Raw genomic sequence first — 14,975 nt, forward strand, 5'->3', positions numbered from 1 at the left:
AAATTGAACACAGCTCGAAGCATGGAGATCACAGGACCTTTGAGGAATTCAATCAATTTGATTGTTCATGGATCAATCAGATCAATCATTTCAAATATGTGTCATAAATTGTCATAAATTAAGAAAAATTCTATCAGATGCACTTTCATTCTGTACGGCACGAAACTAATTTACTCAGCAAATTCAAGTACGGATATAAAAAATCCAGTGAAATAAAATTTGCATTTATTATGTCTTATATTTTCTCAACATCATAACATGGTTTTGTAGAGAAAATCATGTTTTTAGCTGAAAAGATTTGAAAAGAAAAAGAAAGAGAATGAAAAAAGAACTAAATGATGGAATCGAATCAAATGTTGAATCAATTCGTCGAATACACGTGAATGCTCATCGCCAATCAATGTGATTGTTCATCCTGAGATCACTAATTTCAAAGATATGGTGTGAAAAATTTCCTACTCACATGACTGAACTTTTTATTGATTAGGAATTGAATAATTGGAAATAACCTACTTCTTAATATCTTTACAATTGAAAAATTTCACAAAAATGCTTTACTGATTCATTGTACGACGTTTGTAAGCGATTTGTTTGTTGTTTCTTTATGTCTTTGTAAACACATAATGTTAAAGAATTGCAGAATTTGTGAAAGAATAGAGGTGGTTCCGTAGTGTAGCGGTTAACACCCTGGACTTTGAATCCAGTAACGCGAGTTCGAATCTCGCCGGAACCTAACGTTTTGGGCGGGTGTAGCGTAGTCGGTTAGAGGTTACACACGATGTGGACACGTCGATGGTTCGAAACTGGCCTAATGCACACGAAGCGTTTCATTCCTACGGGGTGAAAATTGAAATAAATAAGTAAATAATAGTAATTTTGAAAAAATAGAACAAAAAATAAAAGTATAATATAATATATAATGAAGATAATAATAAATTGGTACCGGACTTGTCTGGGAGGATAAAAACGCTGACATGGTCATCGGCTGGTTCCCGAGACTTTATCTTCTAAATAAGGGAATATAAAAAAATTAGATTAAAGAAATAAGAAAACTGAAAATTATCCCTACAGATAAATTAAAAACGAATGGTTTAAGTCCCATCGAAGCTGTCCGTGGTTCGCGAATGTTCCACGGACCACGTGATCTCGAATCCGATCGGGTTCGGGACAATCGTGGGACAAACGCCAACGATGCCGATTCCAATCAGCTAACTAGTAATGGTCGAGTAAGTAGGCACTTAAGACCCATCACAAGGATACTGTAATCGACCCCATTCCCGAAATTGCGAGGAGGTGATCTGTGAACAATAATCCAGCTGGAGATGGAACGATCATAGTGCGGTTAAATTGGCCGCGTAAGTACCGTAGTCGACAAGTTCCTGGCGATCTACGGTTGTTCTTAGGAGGAATTTAATTATTCTGGATAGTTCTACCTTTGTAGCTGCATCCTATATGAATACAATGAGCTCCAGCTTCAGTCTATCCCCATCCCTATTTATAATTTACGATTTTATGACTGGCTTATTCCATTATTAATTTTATTATTTTATTATTAATTTATTTGGTTGCTTCGTTATTAATTTAATTTAAATTTATTATTATTTGATACTATTCCGCTAGAAACGTCCACGAATGGTTTCCATCAATCAATTAAATAAAAATCCTACATTTCATTGTTGCAGCTGTTTGATCTCCTATAAAAATCAATCCCGACTCCACGCTGTTTTCAATGGGAAGGCGAGAACTCATTCTCCTCATTTATTTGTTTATTTATTTACTTAAAAACACCTACACATGTGCGATGAAACAACAAGATTGTTCTTTTGAGGGTACTCGCACGCTTTCACCCCATTAGGTACTTAGCAATTAGTTAAATTAATTAATTCATTATTAATTAGATTCTAATTCACTATTTTATCATTGCTTTATTTTATAAACAATTTCATTATTTTATTGTTTTAATAACAATAATTTATTTAATTATTTTATTTATAATTTTTTTATTTTATGACTGGCTTATTCCATCATTAATGTTATTATTTTATTATTGATTTATTTGGTTATTTCGTTATTAGTTAAATTTAAATTTATTGTTGTATCAGTAATTGATTTTATTACTAATTTTTGTTGTTATTTTATTGATTTTTTTAAAATTTATTTAAACTTTAATTAAATAATATTTAATTTAGTTTATTATTCTATTAATGATTTTAAAAAAAATTTATTTGTTTAATTAGTCACATTTCGCTGTAGAAAATGCATTGATTAGCACACGACTGGCCAGCCGGAAGGAAACAAAAAAATTGTTCCATTTTCATTTTTTTTTCTGCTAATGCTCTAAGGAAACAAAACAAAATTATCCTGAAGAATATTCCTGGGGAATTACCTAAATTCATTTCTTAGGGCGAATCCGAGAGTTTGCGCTCGGGGCGATGAGGTCCCGTTGTTTATCACCCGACGCCGGAGATGGAGGTCCCTCCCCTGTCCCTAAGCCCCTGAGCCTGTTCCAGACACGTGCACGAACTCACTCACCCCACACCTGAGAGTCCCCTCGAATCCGCTCCCGATCGATATTCAACAATTTTACCTGGTATTTTTGTGATGATATTGTGGTAGATGTGATGGTAAATAAAAAAAATAAAAAGAATAAAAGCGAAACTCTCGAATTTTCCTCACCGATCAAGTTGAGTGATTGACCGTGAAGAAATGAAGCATTGCGTTAATTCAGAGAATTCATCACTTTTTTTTTCTTCACGGCAGAAGAAAATTGAAGATGAAACGAATTTATTTAATTACATTTTCACATGAATTCTCACACGCCCTCCGTAGATGCTGCGGTAGATTCTCTTTTTGTCTTACAGTACACCAAAATCCGTCATTTCCAGGTCTTCTTCTCCTTAAATCATCGATTTTTAGTGATTTTTTCAAAGTGTTTTAGTGTTTTTAGCATTCTGCCCCAAGAACTTATCGTTTATGTAAATTATGCGAGCGTTTTTACGTGAAGAATACAAGATTAAGGTGATTCATGGAAATTTCTCGAATGTCTCATAAAGTTTTTCCTCTCTTTCCCTGCCCTTAAAAAACATAAACACTACCGTGAAAGGAATACAAACTTACCGTATGACTACAGCTAAGCACAAAACAAAACTAATTGGCTTAGTTAGGCTATCTATAATTTTTCCACCTAATTTCCTACGCAAAAAGACGAACAACATTTTTTTTTACATATTTCTGCTGCGAACGGAACCTTTGTTGCTCTCGTGGTCCTGCAGCGATTCTCTTTATAAGTCGGGAAATAAATTCTTGTATGGCTAGGTGTCTAATTCCAATACATTCCACTGTAAGACAGTTCCTTCATGTTCTTTAACTTTCTCTTTCTCTCTTCTATTTTCTGTTCAATTTTCTTTCTCTTTTCTTTCCTGTTCAATTTTTTTCTGTTCTCTTTTCTGTTCAATTTTTTTCTTCTTTCAAATTCCGAAAAAATAACCACAAACTAAAAAAACCAGAATATTTGAAGAAATACAAACCGGTCTCATTGTTCTACACTTTCTTTTTTGACTACTGGCATTTTTTATCAAAAAAAATATAAAGATGAACTTTTCTAAAACGTAAAGAAAACGTCCCCATCTACTTGTTTAATGTCCACTTCTATCAAAGAAATTATCATTTGATTAGATTGAAAAATAAATCAACAACAGCAAAAAAAAAAATACTTTTGAGAAAAACCAAAAACAGAAGAAGGGAAATTTTAGTGCTATATAGTTAGCACGCTTGAGGAAATAAAATAATTTATTCCCGCACGAAAGGAAATCACATTAGCAGCTTCACGGACTCGTAAAGAATTTTTCAATGGCCAGTATTTTTTTAGCTCTCATCTACAATGCTGACCGCCGCTGTGTAGTTTCTTATATCCATCTTTTCGCCGTTTCGGTGCGTTCAGCATCAGCGATGGTTGCTGGTAAGGAAACATTTCTGGGAGAAAAAAAAACCTGGGAGAAAAAAATCCGAAAAAATTGCGATAAAAAATGCTGAGAGACAATTATTATGGCGGTGAGTTTCTTTTTTCGGCAGAGCGATGTTTGGGCGAAAAGCGGAATTATTTATAAATGCGACCAGAAACCTCCAGACCCTCAAGGCTTTGGAGGTTGTAGGACTTCGGCTAATCCCGAACAAATTCCCTTGAGTAGATAAGTCCGTCTCTTTACCCTGTGAACGAGGCTTTATTCAGGGAGTTCAGGGAAATTACTGTACATAGCGCTGTTTTATGGAGGAAGTGTTAGTGCCAAAAACTTCTGCCAAGGACTTTTTTCCAATTGACGAGAAATTTCAACGTCGCAAGAATACACAGATTGATTTTTTCAGATGTTGGGAATTTTCACAACGGAAGGTAGAAAGGGCCTGGCCTGTACAATCCTCTTCAGAACTCTTCCGAATTCATTTAGCGCTAAAAACTACGAGCGCCAATTCTCCGGGGAGAGCATTATTCATTTTCTTTGAAACTGAAAACGCCATGGTTCTCTTAATTAGTTCACAGCGCTAAAATTTCCCTCCTCCTTCCCTCCCACGAGTTCAGTGGTGATTCATTCCATTTTCGAACTAGTTGATATTCCAGGTAAAAAAAAAATTTATTGCCTGCGAAATACATGATTTACTCTTTTTTACACGATATTTCTCACCATAATAATAATTATTATTATTGTAATTGTTGTTATTATTATTCTTATTCTTATTCTTGTTATTATTATTGTCATTATTATTATTATTATTATTATTATTATTATTATTATTATTACTGTTATTATTATTATTATTATTATTATTATTATTATTATTATTATTATTATTATTATTATTATTATTATTACTGTTATTATTATTATTACTGATTATTATTATTATTATTATTATTATTATTATTATTATTATTATTATTATTATTATTATTATTATTATTATTATTATTATTATTATTATTATTATTATTATTATTATTATTATTATTATTATTATTATTATTATTATTATTATTATTATTATTATTATTATTATTATTATTATTATTATTATTATTATTATTATTATTATTATTATTATCATTATTATTATTATTATTATTATTATTATTATTATGACAATTGCATGTATTATCATTATTATTACTGTCATGTTACAATGAAAGAAAGCTGGTTGATAATCTGACTGGAGAACTTCGTTTATATGGTCGATTATTCGAATAAAGAGAGGGTGGATCGAGTTATTCGAATGTTCAGGTTTTTTTCTACGATTCGTGTCTTAGCTAATTGTATCCAAGAAATAGTAGAAGACACCCATGACATCGTGCAGTTGAGCCGAAACGACCTGAAACTCATTGGAATCACGCTTGATGCGACTCGATGGGACTCCAGCCGATCTTTGCTGTCTGACACCAGCAAAGGTCCCATCTCGACCGTTACCGCTTACGGAATCCCGCGAAACTTCATAGATCTCTTCGTTGTGACTCGTCTGTGAGTGGAGGAATGTCGGGTAAAAAAAAATCCCTGAAATTTAGCAACGTTGTGTGTTCTAGCTGAACCACTGTTGCCCGAAATGATCCCTTTGATCACAATCGATTGATGGTACCAGCAATTTCTTTGTTTTTTTTTTCGATAGTCTGCGTTGGTTTATTTGTTTATTTCGATAATCTGCTATCTTAAAACAGACTGTTCCAATGTTCGTTCCATTTGAGGTCCGATGAACCTGATGAACCTGCACGTGCTTACCACGTACGTGCACATACGTGCACGCGCTTGTACGCTTGTGTGCTGAGTAAATTATTGTTATTATCGTTATTATTACTACTACTATTATTAATATTATTATTATTATTATTATTATTATTATTATTATTATTATTATTATTATTATTATTATTATTATTGCTATATAATTCACTTTTTGTTCGGATGATTAACCTGGAGTTCATTAAAAAGGAGCCTTTGGAATAAGTTAATTCACTTGTTATCTTTTAATATAATAATAATAATAATAATAATAATAATAATAATAATAATAATAATAATAATAATAATAATAATAATAATAATAATAATAATAATAATAATAATAATAATAATAGCAATAATAATAATTTTAATGACAATAAAAATAAAGGAGTAATAATGGCTATGAAACATTAATGACAGTAATTAAGTGTTTACGAAGCCCCACTCAAACCTGTAACAGATCTACATACTGTAGAATATTATATGTCATAGAATCAGTAAATAATAACAATAATAATAATATAATTAAAGAATAATTTTTCTAGAATAAAGAAATCTAGGAGATATTTTACATCTGATAAGTGAATTCGTAATTAACTAATTAATCGTAATAGAAATAATAATTATATAATTAAAGAATAATTTTTTTTTAGGATAAACAAATTCAGAGAATATTTCATCCGCTCAATAAGTGATATCGTTGAATTATAAGGCTTTGTTAAGGTTCACGAACAATTTACCGCGTTCGAGAAATTCGTGAAATTTGCATGCGGATAAGCATATGCCCGGATCAGTTAAGCGGCGGCGGTTTTTCTCTCCGCTTCCCATTCCTTAAAACAAAGCTTCGTTGTTGGCCGACGTTAACCGTATGTGCCCGCTAACGAAGTATCCATAGAGATCGCTATCTCTCGCAGTCGTTTCCAATCCAAAACAACCACGGAACACTTTTCCGTAATTGTTTTCAGCGAATCCATTAAAGATAAGAGAGTACGGTTGAAGGTTGAGGACGGTCCTCGAAACGATAACGAACCTCATTTATGTGCCATCACGTTTTTCTGGAAGAGCGTATAAAGCCGCTAACGATTCGAGGACCGGACCCGCCTTAATAGGAGAAATATAATTGTATAACAAACTTTAATAAAATAATATATAATATGGTTAATATAATATAATAAAAACAAAATAAAAGATGAATATAAATTTACAAATATAATATAAAAAATATAATACAATATAACATGATATAGTATTACATGGAAGTATATAGTAAATATAATATAAATAAATTTAGTACATAAATGTAATATATCAGGATAGAAAACAAAAAAAAACAATAATATTTAATAATATAATAATATAATACAGTAATAATGATAATTATGTATATTGTAATAAAATAGTAATATAAGTACATAAATATGGAAATATAAATTAATGGAACATAAATATATAAATAACTAAAATAAATACATATATATATAATATAATAAAATAACTTGGAACTTGGAAATTATAGTAAAATAATTTCCTTCAATAATTAAGCGATTTGATAATACTTAATATAATAACAATTGAAATGACTATAATTATGATAAGTGATCAGAAAAAAGAGAAAAAAGAGAAAAAAGAGAAAAAAAAAGTTCATAAAAACAAGCACTTTGAAATTGTAATAATTTCCCCATAAAGAATTACGGTTTCCATGGAGATTTTGAATTGAGAAATTAGCTTGAAAAGCTGAAAAAAAGTCACTGTAAAATTATTTCCACGTACAAGTTTGTTCCTCCTCCTCCTAACTAGTTGAATCAAAATTCCTCTCTCTGCCCACTAAGAGAATTTAATTCACATTTTCGCTCTTTTTTTCTTTAAAAAATATTCCAAAAATGTGATATGAGGGATTATTTGCCGCCGTGTAGACGAGGATCTCAGGAACTCTTCACTAGTTCTATTGATTGATCGCCTAAAAATACGAAGATCGGGCCCGTTCTAATAGGGGAACTATAATCATAAAATAAACAATAATAATAGAATATCATATAATGTATATGCAATAATAATAATATTAAAATATGATATAATATGCCTTAATAAATAGATATACACAAATGGAATATAAAAATACAATATAATAATATAATATGGTATAATATACTATAAATATGTAACAAATATAATATAAATAAATATAACATCACAATAAATATAATAATATAATAATAATAAGAATATGAAATATAATATAACATCGTATAATAAATAAAATAGATATAATATCTATTGACATCTGTAGATGTCAGTAATGTCGCCATTTATAACTTTTTGATCGTAACGAGTGCTCTTTCTAACGTTAAAGTGCTAGTCCATAGGATTTTTCTTCATTTTTTTTACTTCTTCCATTTTTATGTTTACATTTTTAAATTCATATTTATTTTAACATCATTAGATTGTGCTTACTCAATTATTTTCTGTTAAAGACAAATTTTTAGCCAAGTGAAAGTCGTAGGCGCAGCCAATCTAGCGCACAATAAAATAAAAATTTTTATTTTTATTTTATAATTGATTTTAATTTTTTAAAACTCACATTTTAATAAAAAAATTAGAAGTAAAGAATGATCTACTACATGATGTAAGACCGCCTAGTGCTAGTTCGACAAATTACGGCGTGAATTTTTTTAAAAAATAATTTAAATACTATCATCCAGAAATGACAGAGTAAGATGAGGTGTTCTCTATTTATAAGCTCTTATTCTGTCTTTTTCCAGATTTTTTTTTCGGGATTTTTTGGTGGAACTTCATTTACGAGTGAACATTTCGACAACTTCGCCTGTATCGAAGGCCTGAAAATGTTATGCGAAGTTTTTGAGGCTATCCTACCCTCTCCCTTCCATGTTCTCATCGACTATGTAGGAAGGGCTTTTCAGTTTAGTCAATTGAAATAAATTAATCCAAATTTTTCTTATTTTCAATTAAATCTTGATTGTCACCCAAGGCGAAACAGATCTACGTATTGTGCAGTGTCCTTAATTACTCCTGTCTGGACAATCCCACACGGAATTCTTTAACACAATCCAGTAGACACCAGTACTTAAGAACACTGCACAGAATGCAAATTTTCTTCGCATTGGGTTGAAACAATTAAGATTTAGTTAAAAATAAAATTAAAGTTGTTTAATTTAAAGTGATTGAAATTAAGAACGGCCCTCGCTAGAGTCGGATCAGTTTGTCTTCCTGTTTGAAGTTCTTGCTGCGTAGTGTACTTAAAAGGATATCGAGGCCCACGGCTAGGAGAGATGAGGAGTTTAGGATAGGGGATATGCATAACGTTAAAAATCTCAAGAAACATTCTCGAACCTCTGAAAAAGAGGAGAATGTCTGGATGTCAGGATGTCAGGATAAAGTTTCACCAATAAAAACCTCGTTGGGAGGAAGAGAAGACAAAAATCCACTTAGTTTTGTCGAGGATTTGTCGAGGAAGAAGAGGGGACTCGACGATGTTTGATAGACGATAGATAGGTGGTTAATCCTCGGAAAACTTTTAAGAATTTTCTGGACAATGACTAAGACCTCTAACCTATAACTTATCTTCAATTCATTGTTCCTACTACAATATCTAAATGTACAGTTTTTATTCAAATTCAATTTTTCATAATGTTGCAGAAAAAATGATTAAAAAATGTTGTTTGTACACGTCGTGGGTAAATAACTCTGTGGATCTTACGACGAGAGGAATTACACTCACCGGACCTCAACATCACCCTCATATGAACGAGATCCGCTAAGGAGATCTGATGAGATTATTGAGAAAAAGAAACTTCCTCACTCCTCCTCTCCCTGTTTATCTCGTGGAAGTGGGAAGATTCAACGGTTCTACGGCGACTCGCGAGGATTCTGTTAATCATAAGTGACGAGGAGGGAAGTTATAGTAGAATTACTTCATTTTATTTTAATAATAACTTTGCACTATTTATTTATATTACTTACGTTATTTGTTTACTTATCTATTTATTCAATAATTTACTTTTTTTATTTCACTACTTCACAACTCACTCTAGGTCACTTTATATTACATTTAAATTGTTTTATTTCATTTCATTTCAATTGTTTATTTGTTTCAATTAATTTTTATTTCAATTACAACTCATTAAAGTATGAGGTATCGTCGCGAGCTTTTAACCTCATTCCTGCTCCTCTCGAACTCGAAATATCCATGAGATGAACGCCTTAATGGGATGTTTTTGCTACTTCTTAAGCGTTTTTCGCTGACGCTCCACCCATTTCAATCTCCGCTTGCGGTTGAGTTAGGAGATGTTATTCTTGACTTCATTCATTTAACGGAATAAATCCTCACATACTCCATACTCATTCACAGGCCTTCAGGTTATCTCTACATACTGAAAGGTCCCCAGACGTGCTGTCAAAGTGATCCCAGTGACTCGTATACTGTACGTGCTCTATACTGTACTCGATACAGTACTCCTATGCAAGTAATACTTCCGCAATAATTAAAGTTTCTTCATTAAAATCCCACCTGGTCCGAGTTTTCGTTATCCTCATTTTTTACTATTATTGCTGTAACTCTCCATCGATCTCCACGTTTTTATTCCTGCTCCATGGATCCTCGTCCTGTCATGCCTCTTTCAAATATTTGAAATAAGATTTTCTACTTCTCCTCAGATATTTCGGATTTATTAGGGTTGTCCTATAAATTTTTCCCGCGCTCGGGAACAATTTCCATTTACAGTAACCTCAGTCTCATTTCAAAATAAACAACAATTTATCACATCACGGACAAGCACTATTGACTATTCTGCTAAATATATTATTGATTGAAACATATTTTGTTGCTGAATTCAAAAAATAAAAAATAAATATTTCGGAAAAGTGGGAAAGAAGATCTATGGACGACAATATTGTTGTTTGGAAATTTTTTGTTGTTGAATTAAAAGAATTATCAATAAGTTAATAAATAATAATAAATAAATAAATAAAAGAATTAAAAACATCAAAAAAATAGGAAAGAAACTTGCAGGGCGACCTAATACTTCGCCCAAAAGTAAGTCATAGAAAGGCTAATTCCTGATCCTCGCTGATTGATCCTTTCGTTGTAATCGAAATCCTTTGAAATCCATACGATCCACGAATTCCAGGTATGATCTCTCTACGATCGATCGTTGTCATTGTTTTCTTTATCGGTTCCATTATTGGAATAGTTGACGCGTTCTACTTGGGTGCTGAAGGTGAGCCGATTTTTTTTTCCAACAATTTTTTTTGCGATCTAAAAATTCAAAATAATATGGTGAAATTTAGCCGCGGAAATTGAAATTTCAACTTTTTTCTAAGAAAAATTTATTATTATTGCACATGAGAATTTTTTTCGAAGCGACGACGACGGTGAATACGGTAATGCATCAGCTAAATAACCTTTTTCTCCATCGAATATTGAAAAAAAACGAAGAATTGTCATTGACACTGAAATTTGCATAAATTAACGCCTTTAACAGTGTGAACGGATCGCGGGGCTTGTAAATAAATTAACAATAATAAATAAATAAATAACTGAATAAATCTCTAATATTAAAAAAAGTTTTTGTCCCAGAAAGCCTCGTCTAGTCCTCGAGTAAGCAGAGGCGGCGGATTCACGTGGATTATTTTAAACGGAGAGAGTTTCTCCGAAAGATTTCTCTTCAGGACCTTCACTTTTAAAATACTGTATTGTTAATATGTCGCTTCCCCTAGGACATCAGGCGATTTCCAACCAGTGCCGCTAGACCAGGCAAATGTACGATGGGGTGGCACGCTTCTGTCATCGTAAGACTACCGTAACTACCGTACCATAGGAATTCGAACGGAGACCTCATTTATCTGCCTCTCACCCCCCTCCATTAGCTCACTTGATAATTCATAATTGACCAACAATGGGTCCCACTGCAAAGGAATATTTTTCAATATTTTTTGTTGAGATGAACATGGATTTGAATGGAGCTTAGAACATTTAGTGAATATTTTAAGACCATCCTTAAAATTTCTTAATTGTTGTGGATAATCTACGCTAAACTTATGACAGAGCACGACACCCTCGAATACCTCGTTCTCTTCCTGAAAGATTTCCTCTAACCGGGTGACACAGCTGTTATTTCCGTTATATCAGTTATTCACGGCTCTTTTTTTTTTGCGATCACGTCTCTTAACTATCGAGTAAACAGCTCCAGAGCCAGGTAATTGCGATGATGACGGAATTTGAATTCCTGCATCACCTTACTATTACATTTGCTGAATCCGTGAGTGTTAGAAAGTGATGAGAAAGAGGGGAGGAGGAGTGGGAAGAAGAGAGGAGGAGAAGGACGAGGAGGAAGAGGAGGAGGTGGTGGGAGGAAACGATACCAAAATTTTCCTATCCTGTCCCAAAATTCGGTCATTCCTGGGGAAGAATTCAAGGATAAACGTAGAAAAATATGGCTTACGCCGAATTTCTAAATGAATCCAGCTCTTTGCAAGCGAAATACTGTCAGAAGCGTTTTAAACGCTCATTTAAATCACTTCATGTGACTTTACACAGTAGGTTAATGAAAAAATGTTTTTTGTTTGAAAAAATTCAGACAAGAAATGCTTGATAAATTTAAATGAGTGACGGATTTCCATGAAGAAAAAAAATTGCAATGGAAGCACTTTGTTTGTCCCACTTGTTTTTCGAACATTTCACCATTCCTTTAATCCAACAATTTTCCACCGCTTAACACTAATCCGAATTGGAAATAGATTCTGAGGAATTTGAAGGAACTACCCTATTAAAGTACGAGATCCTGTTTTCCACAATTCCAGCCTTTCCATCCACGCTCATTACGTTCTTTCTTTTTACATAGGACATAGGCAACGGAAATAGTAAATTAAAGTAATTTCTAGTAGTAATTCTAGAAGTTCTAGTTCTACTAAAGTAATTTCTTCTGTGCTTGCTGATAGCTCTGGAGCAGCTTCTTCATACGACTTCCCAGTTCCTGAGCGAGGAAAAAAATCTGATGGATTGAATCCCTGTTTTTTTTTTCATGGAATCTGACATAATAGAGGGAATTTTCCGTGGTACTGGCTGAATAATGAAGCTAATTCATACGTACGAAAGAAATTTTGCTGCTATCCGGATAAAACAACTAGGGGCACACCTAGAAAACCTTTTTTCCTAGAAGAAATCTAAATAAAAATTCATTAATCGCTCCAATGCTTAGATCTTGTAATAATTTAGTAATTAATAATAATTTAATAAATAAAATGATGATAAATATTATATTGTAAAGAAAATAATAATATAATCTCGGGGAACGAGGAAAAGGAGTCCTATCTCCTATGGAATACGGAAAAATTACTAAGGTGGGGTACTAAAGCTACCAGGATATGCTGTGAAGCCCCTAAGATCGGGGTCCTGAGAGCTAACCACTGGTCTTAGAGGATCCATGACGCTAAAGCCACTAAGATGTGGTGTGGATCGACCCTCCTCCTTCCGATCCATTCCGCCCGGACTTTTCCTAAACACTGTGTCATGACAGAATTTCTACCTCCTTCCTCTTATTTACTTTTACTTGCTGAAATGTTCCTTTCTCTTCCTCTTTCTCTCTCTATTCTTCTTTCTCTCAGTTTTAAATGTTATCAAGTAATTTTCTTACGAAAATAGCGAAATAATAGTATAATATAATGTCATAAAATATAGTATATAATAATGTATAGGATAAATAATAATATATAGAATAAGTAATAATATTGGTAAAATAATGACAATAAAATAATGACTTTTCTAATTCTTTTTAAATGGTTGATATGAAGATTAAATAAATAAATAAATAAATAAATAAATATATATATATATATAGTAATAAAATAATGATTTCTCTAATTTTTTTTAAATGGTTGATGTGAAGATTCAAATGCAACTAGCATGACAATATAATTCTATAAAAAATAAAAAATACAATATGTAATAATAATACGTAGAATAAATAGTAATATAAAGAATAAATAATAATAAATACTGTACGCTTTTCTCGTTGCTGGATTTTCTATTGTTTATTTGTATTCATTCCTTGCCTCTTTCGCTGGCACGCGTCTGAGAGTAATAAATAAATAAGTAAATAAATAAATAAAGATAAATATGAGAAATAGAATAAATAACAGTAATAAATATGATATATATGGAATAAATATGATAATGGGACCTTGACTCAGAATTTCAGACCGCGAACCGTTCCAAAAACGTTTCTCCAACGGACGAAACATCGCCGAATACATCGACGCCATACGTAGAGGAGCACTTAGCGGCGGTATGCCATCGTACATGAGGTATTTGGACGTGAATCGACGAGGATTACAATCCGATATGTGACGTCATGAATAATCGTATCCTACCGTACCGTATCCGTTTCACGTTTTTCATACACACACACATATATTATTTGTTATATGATTACATAGAATTTCATTTAGCAAAATACTCTTAGAAACATTAAGAGTTAATTTATCACCAGGGGAGAAAAAAAAGTTCGAGACACATTCTAGCACATCGATGCCAACGAAGGACTTTTTTCTAAATAAATAAATAACTAAACAAATAAATACATAAACAAGAAGAACTAAAAACATCAAAAAAGAAATAGGAAATAAACTTGTAGGGCAACCTAATGCTTTGCCCAAAAGTAAGTCATCCAAAGGCTAATTCCTGTTAATTTATTTATTTAAAAAAAAAACTCTTAAGGACAACCGTAAAAGGTCCCAATTTTCCACAAAACACCGTGTACATAGAAGCAAAATAGAACACAGGTGAAAAATATCAATTATTTATTGCGTCTAAAATTGCGAAGATTAGAACCTTCGTCACAACCACTAAAATAAAATACTAAGCTCTGAAAATACTTATATTATTTGTGTGTACAAATTTCTACACGAATACAATGGAATGTAGCAAATTCTGGCAATATGTAACACAAAAAAAAGAAAAAGAACAAAATAGAGAAAAAAAAAGAAAATATTTCGAAAAAAAAATCGCTACAAAAACGACTAGCATGAACACAAATTATGCACACAGACACACAATAATTGCACTAACCAGCGTACGAACACACTGGTTAACTCGAATTTGTAGACTCATCTAAGAAAGTATTTAATTTTTAAATTCATCTCGAAAATATAACTTCGTCTAACCCAATTGAGACTCAAAAAAAAGTAGTTAACCTCGTT

General features: G+C 32.1%; 3 protein-coding genes across 3 annotated transcripts; 2 read left to right on the forward strand and 1 right to left on the reverse strand.

Moving 5' to 3' along the window:
* Positions 1 to 1,124: 1,124 nt before the first annotated feature.
* On the forward strand, positions 1,125 to 5,984 carry RB195_012328 (uncharacterized protein; the record flags this gene model as incomplete). The annotated part of the gene is made up of 3 exons (XM_064194131.1): positions 1,125 to 1,226; positions 5,344 to 5,504; positions 5,726 to 5,984. 3 exons carry the CDS (start codon positions 1,125 to 1,127, stop codon positions 5,982 to 5,984), a joined length of 522 nt encoding a protein of 173 aa, XP_064051714.1.
* Positions 5,985 to 6,004: 20 nt separating this feature from the next.
* Positions 6,005 to 6,590, reverse strand: RB195_012329 (uncharacterized protein; the record flags this gene model as incomplete). The annotated part of the gene is made up of 2 exons (XM_064194132.1): positions 6,005 to 6,162; positions 6,503 to 6,590. 2 exons carry the CDS (start codon positions 6,588 to 6,590, stop codon positions 6,005 to 6,007), a joined length of 246 nt encoding a protein of 81 aa, XP_064051715.1.
* A 4,318-nt stretch (positions 6,591 to 10,908) lies between these two features.
* RB195_012330 (uncharacterized protein) lies at positions 10,909 to 14,124 on the forward strand (the record flags this gene model as incomplete). Its single annotated transcript, XM_064194133.1, has 2 exons — positions 10,909 to 10,996; positions 13,976 to 14,124. 2 exons carry the CDS (start codon positions 10,909 to 10,911, stop codon positions 14,122 to 14,124), a joined length of 237 nt encoding a protein of 78 aa, XP_064051716.1.
* Between the last annotated feature and the right edge of the window lie 851 nt (positions 14,125 to 14,975).

The sequence above is a fragment of the Necator americanus genome, chromosome III, assembly GCF_031761385.1.
Source record: "Necator americanus strain Aroian chromosome III, whole genome shotgun sequence".
In the NCBI taxonomy this organism is placed as follows: domain Eukaryota; kingdom Metazoa; phylum Nematoda; class Chromadorea; order Rhabditida; family Ancylostomatidae; genus Necator; species Necator americanus.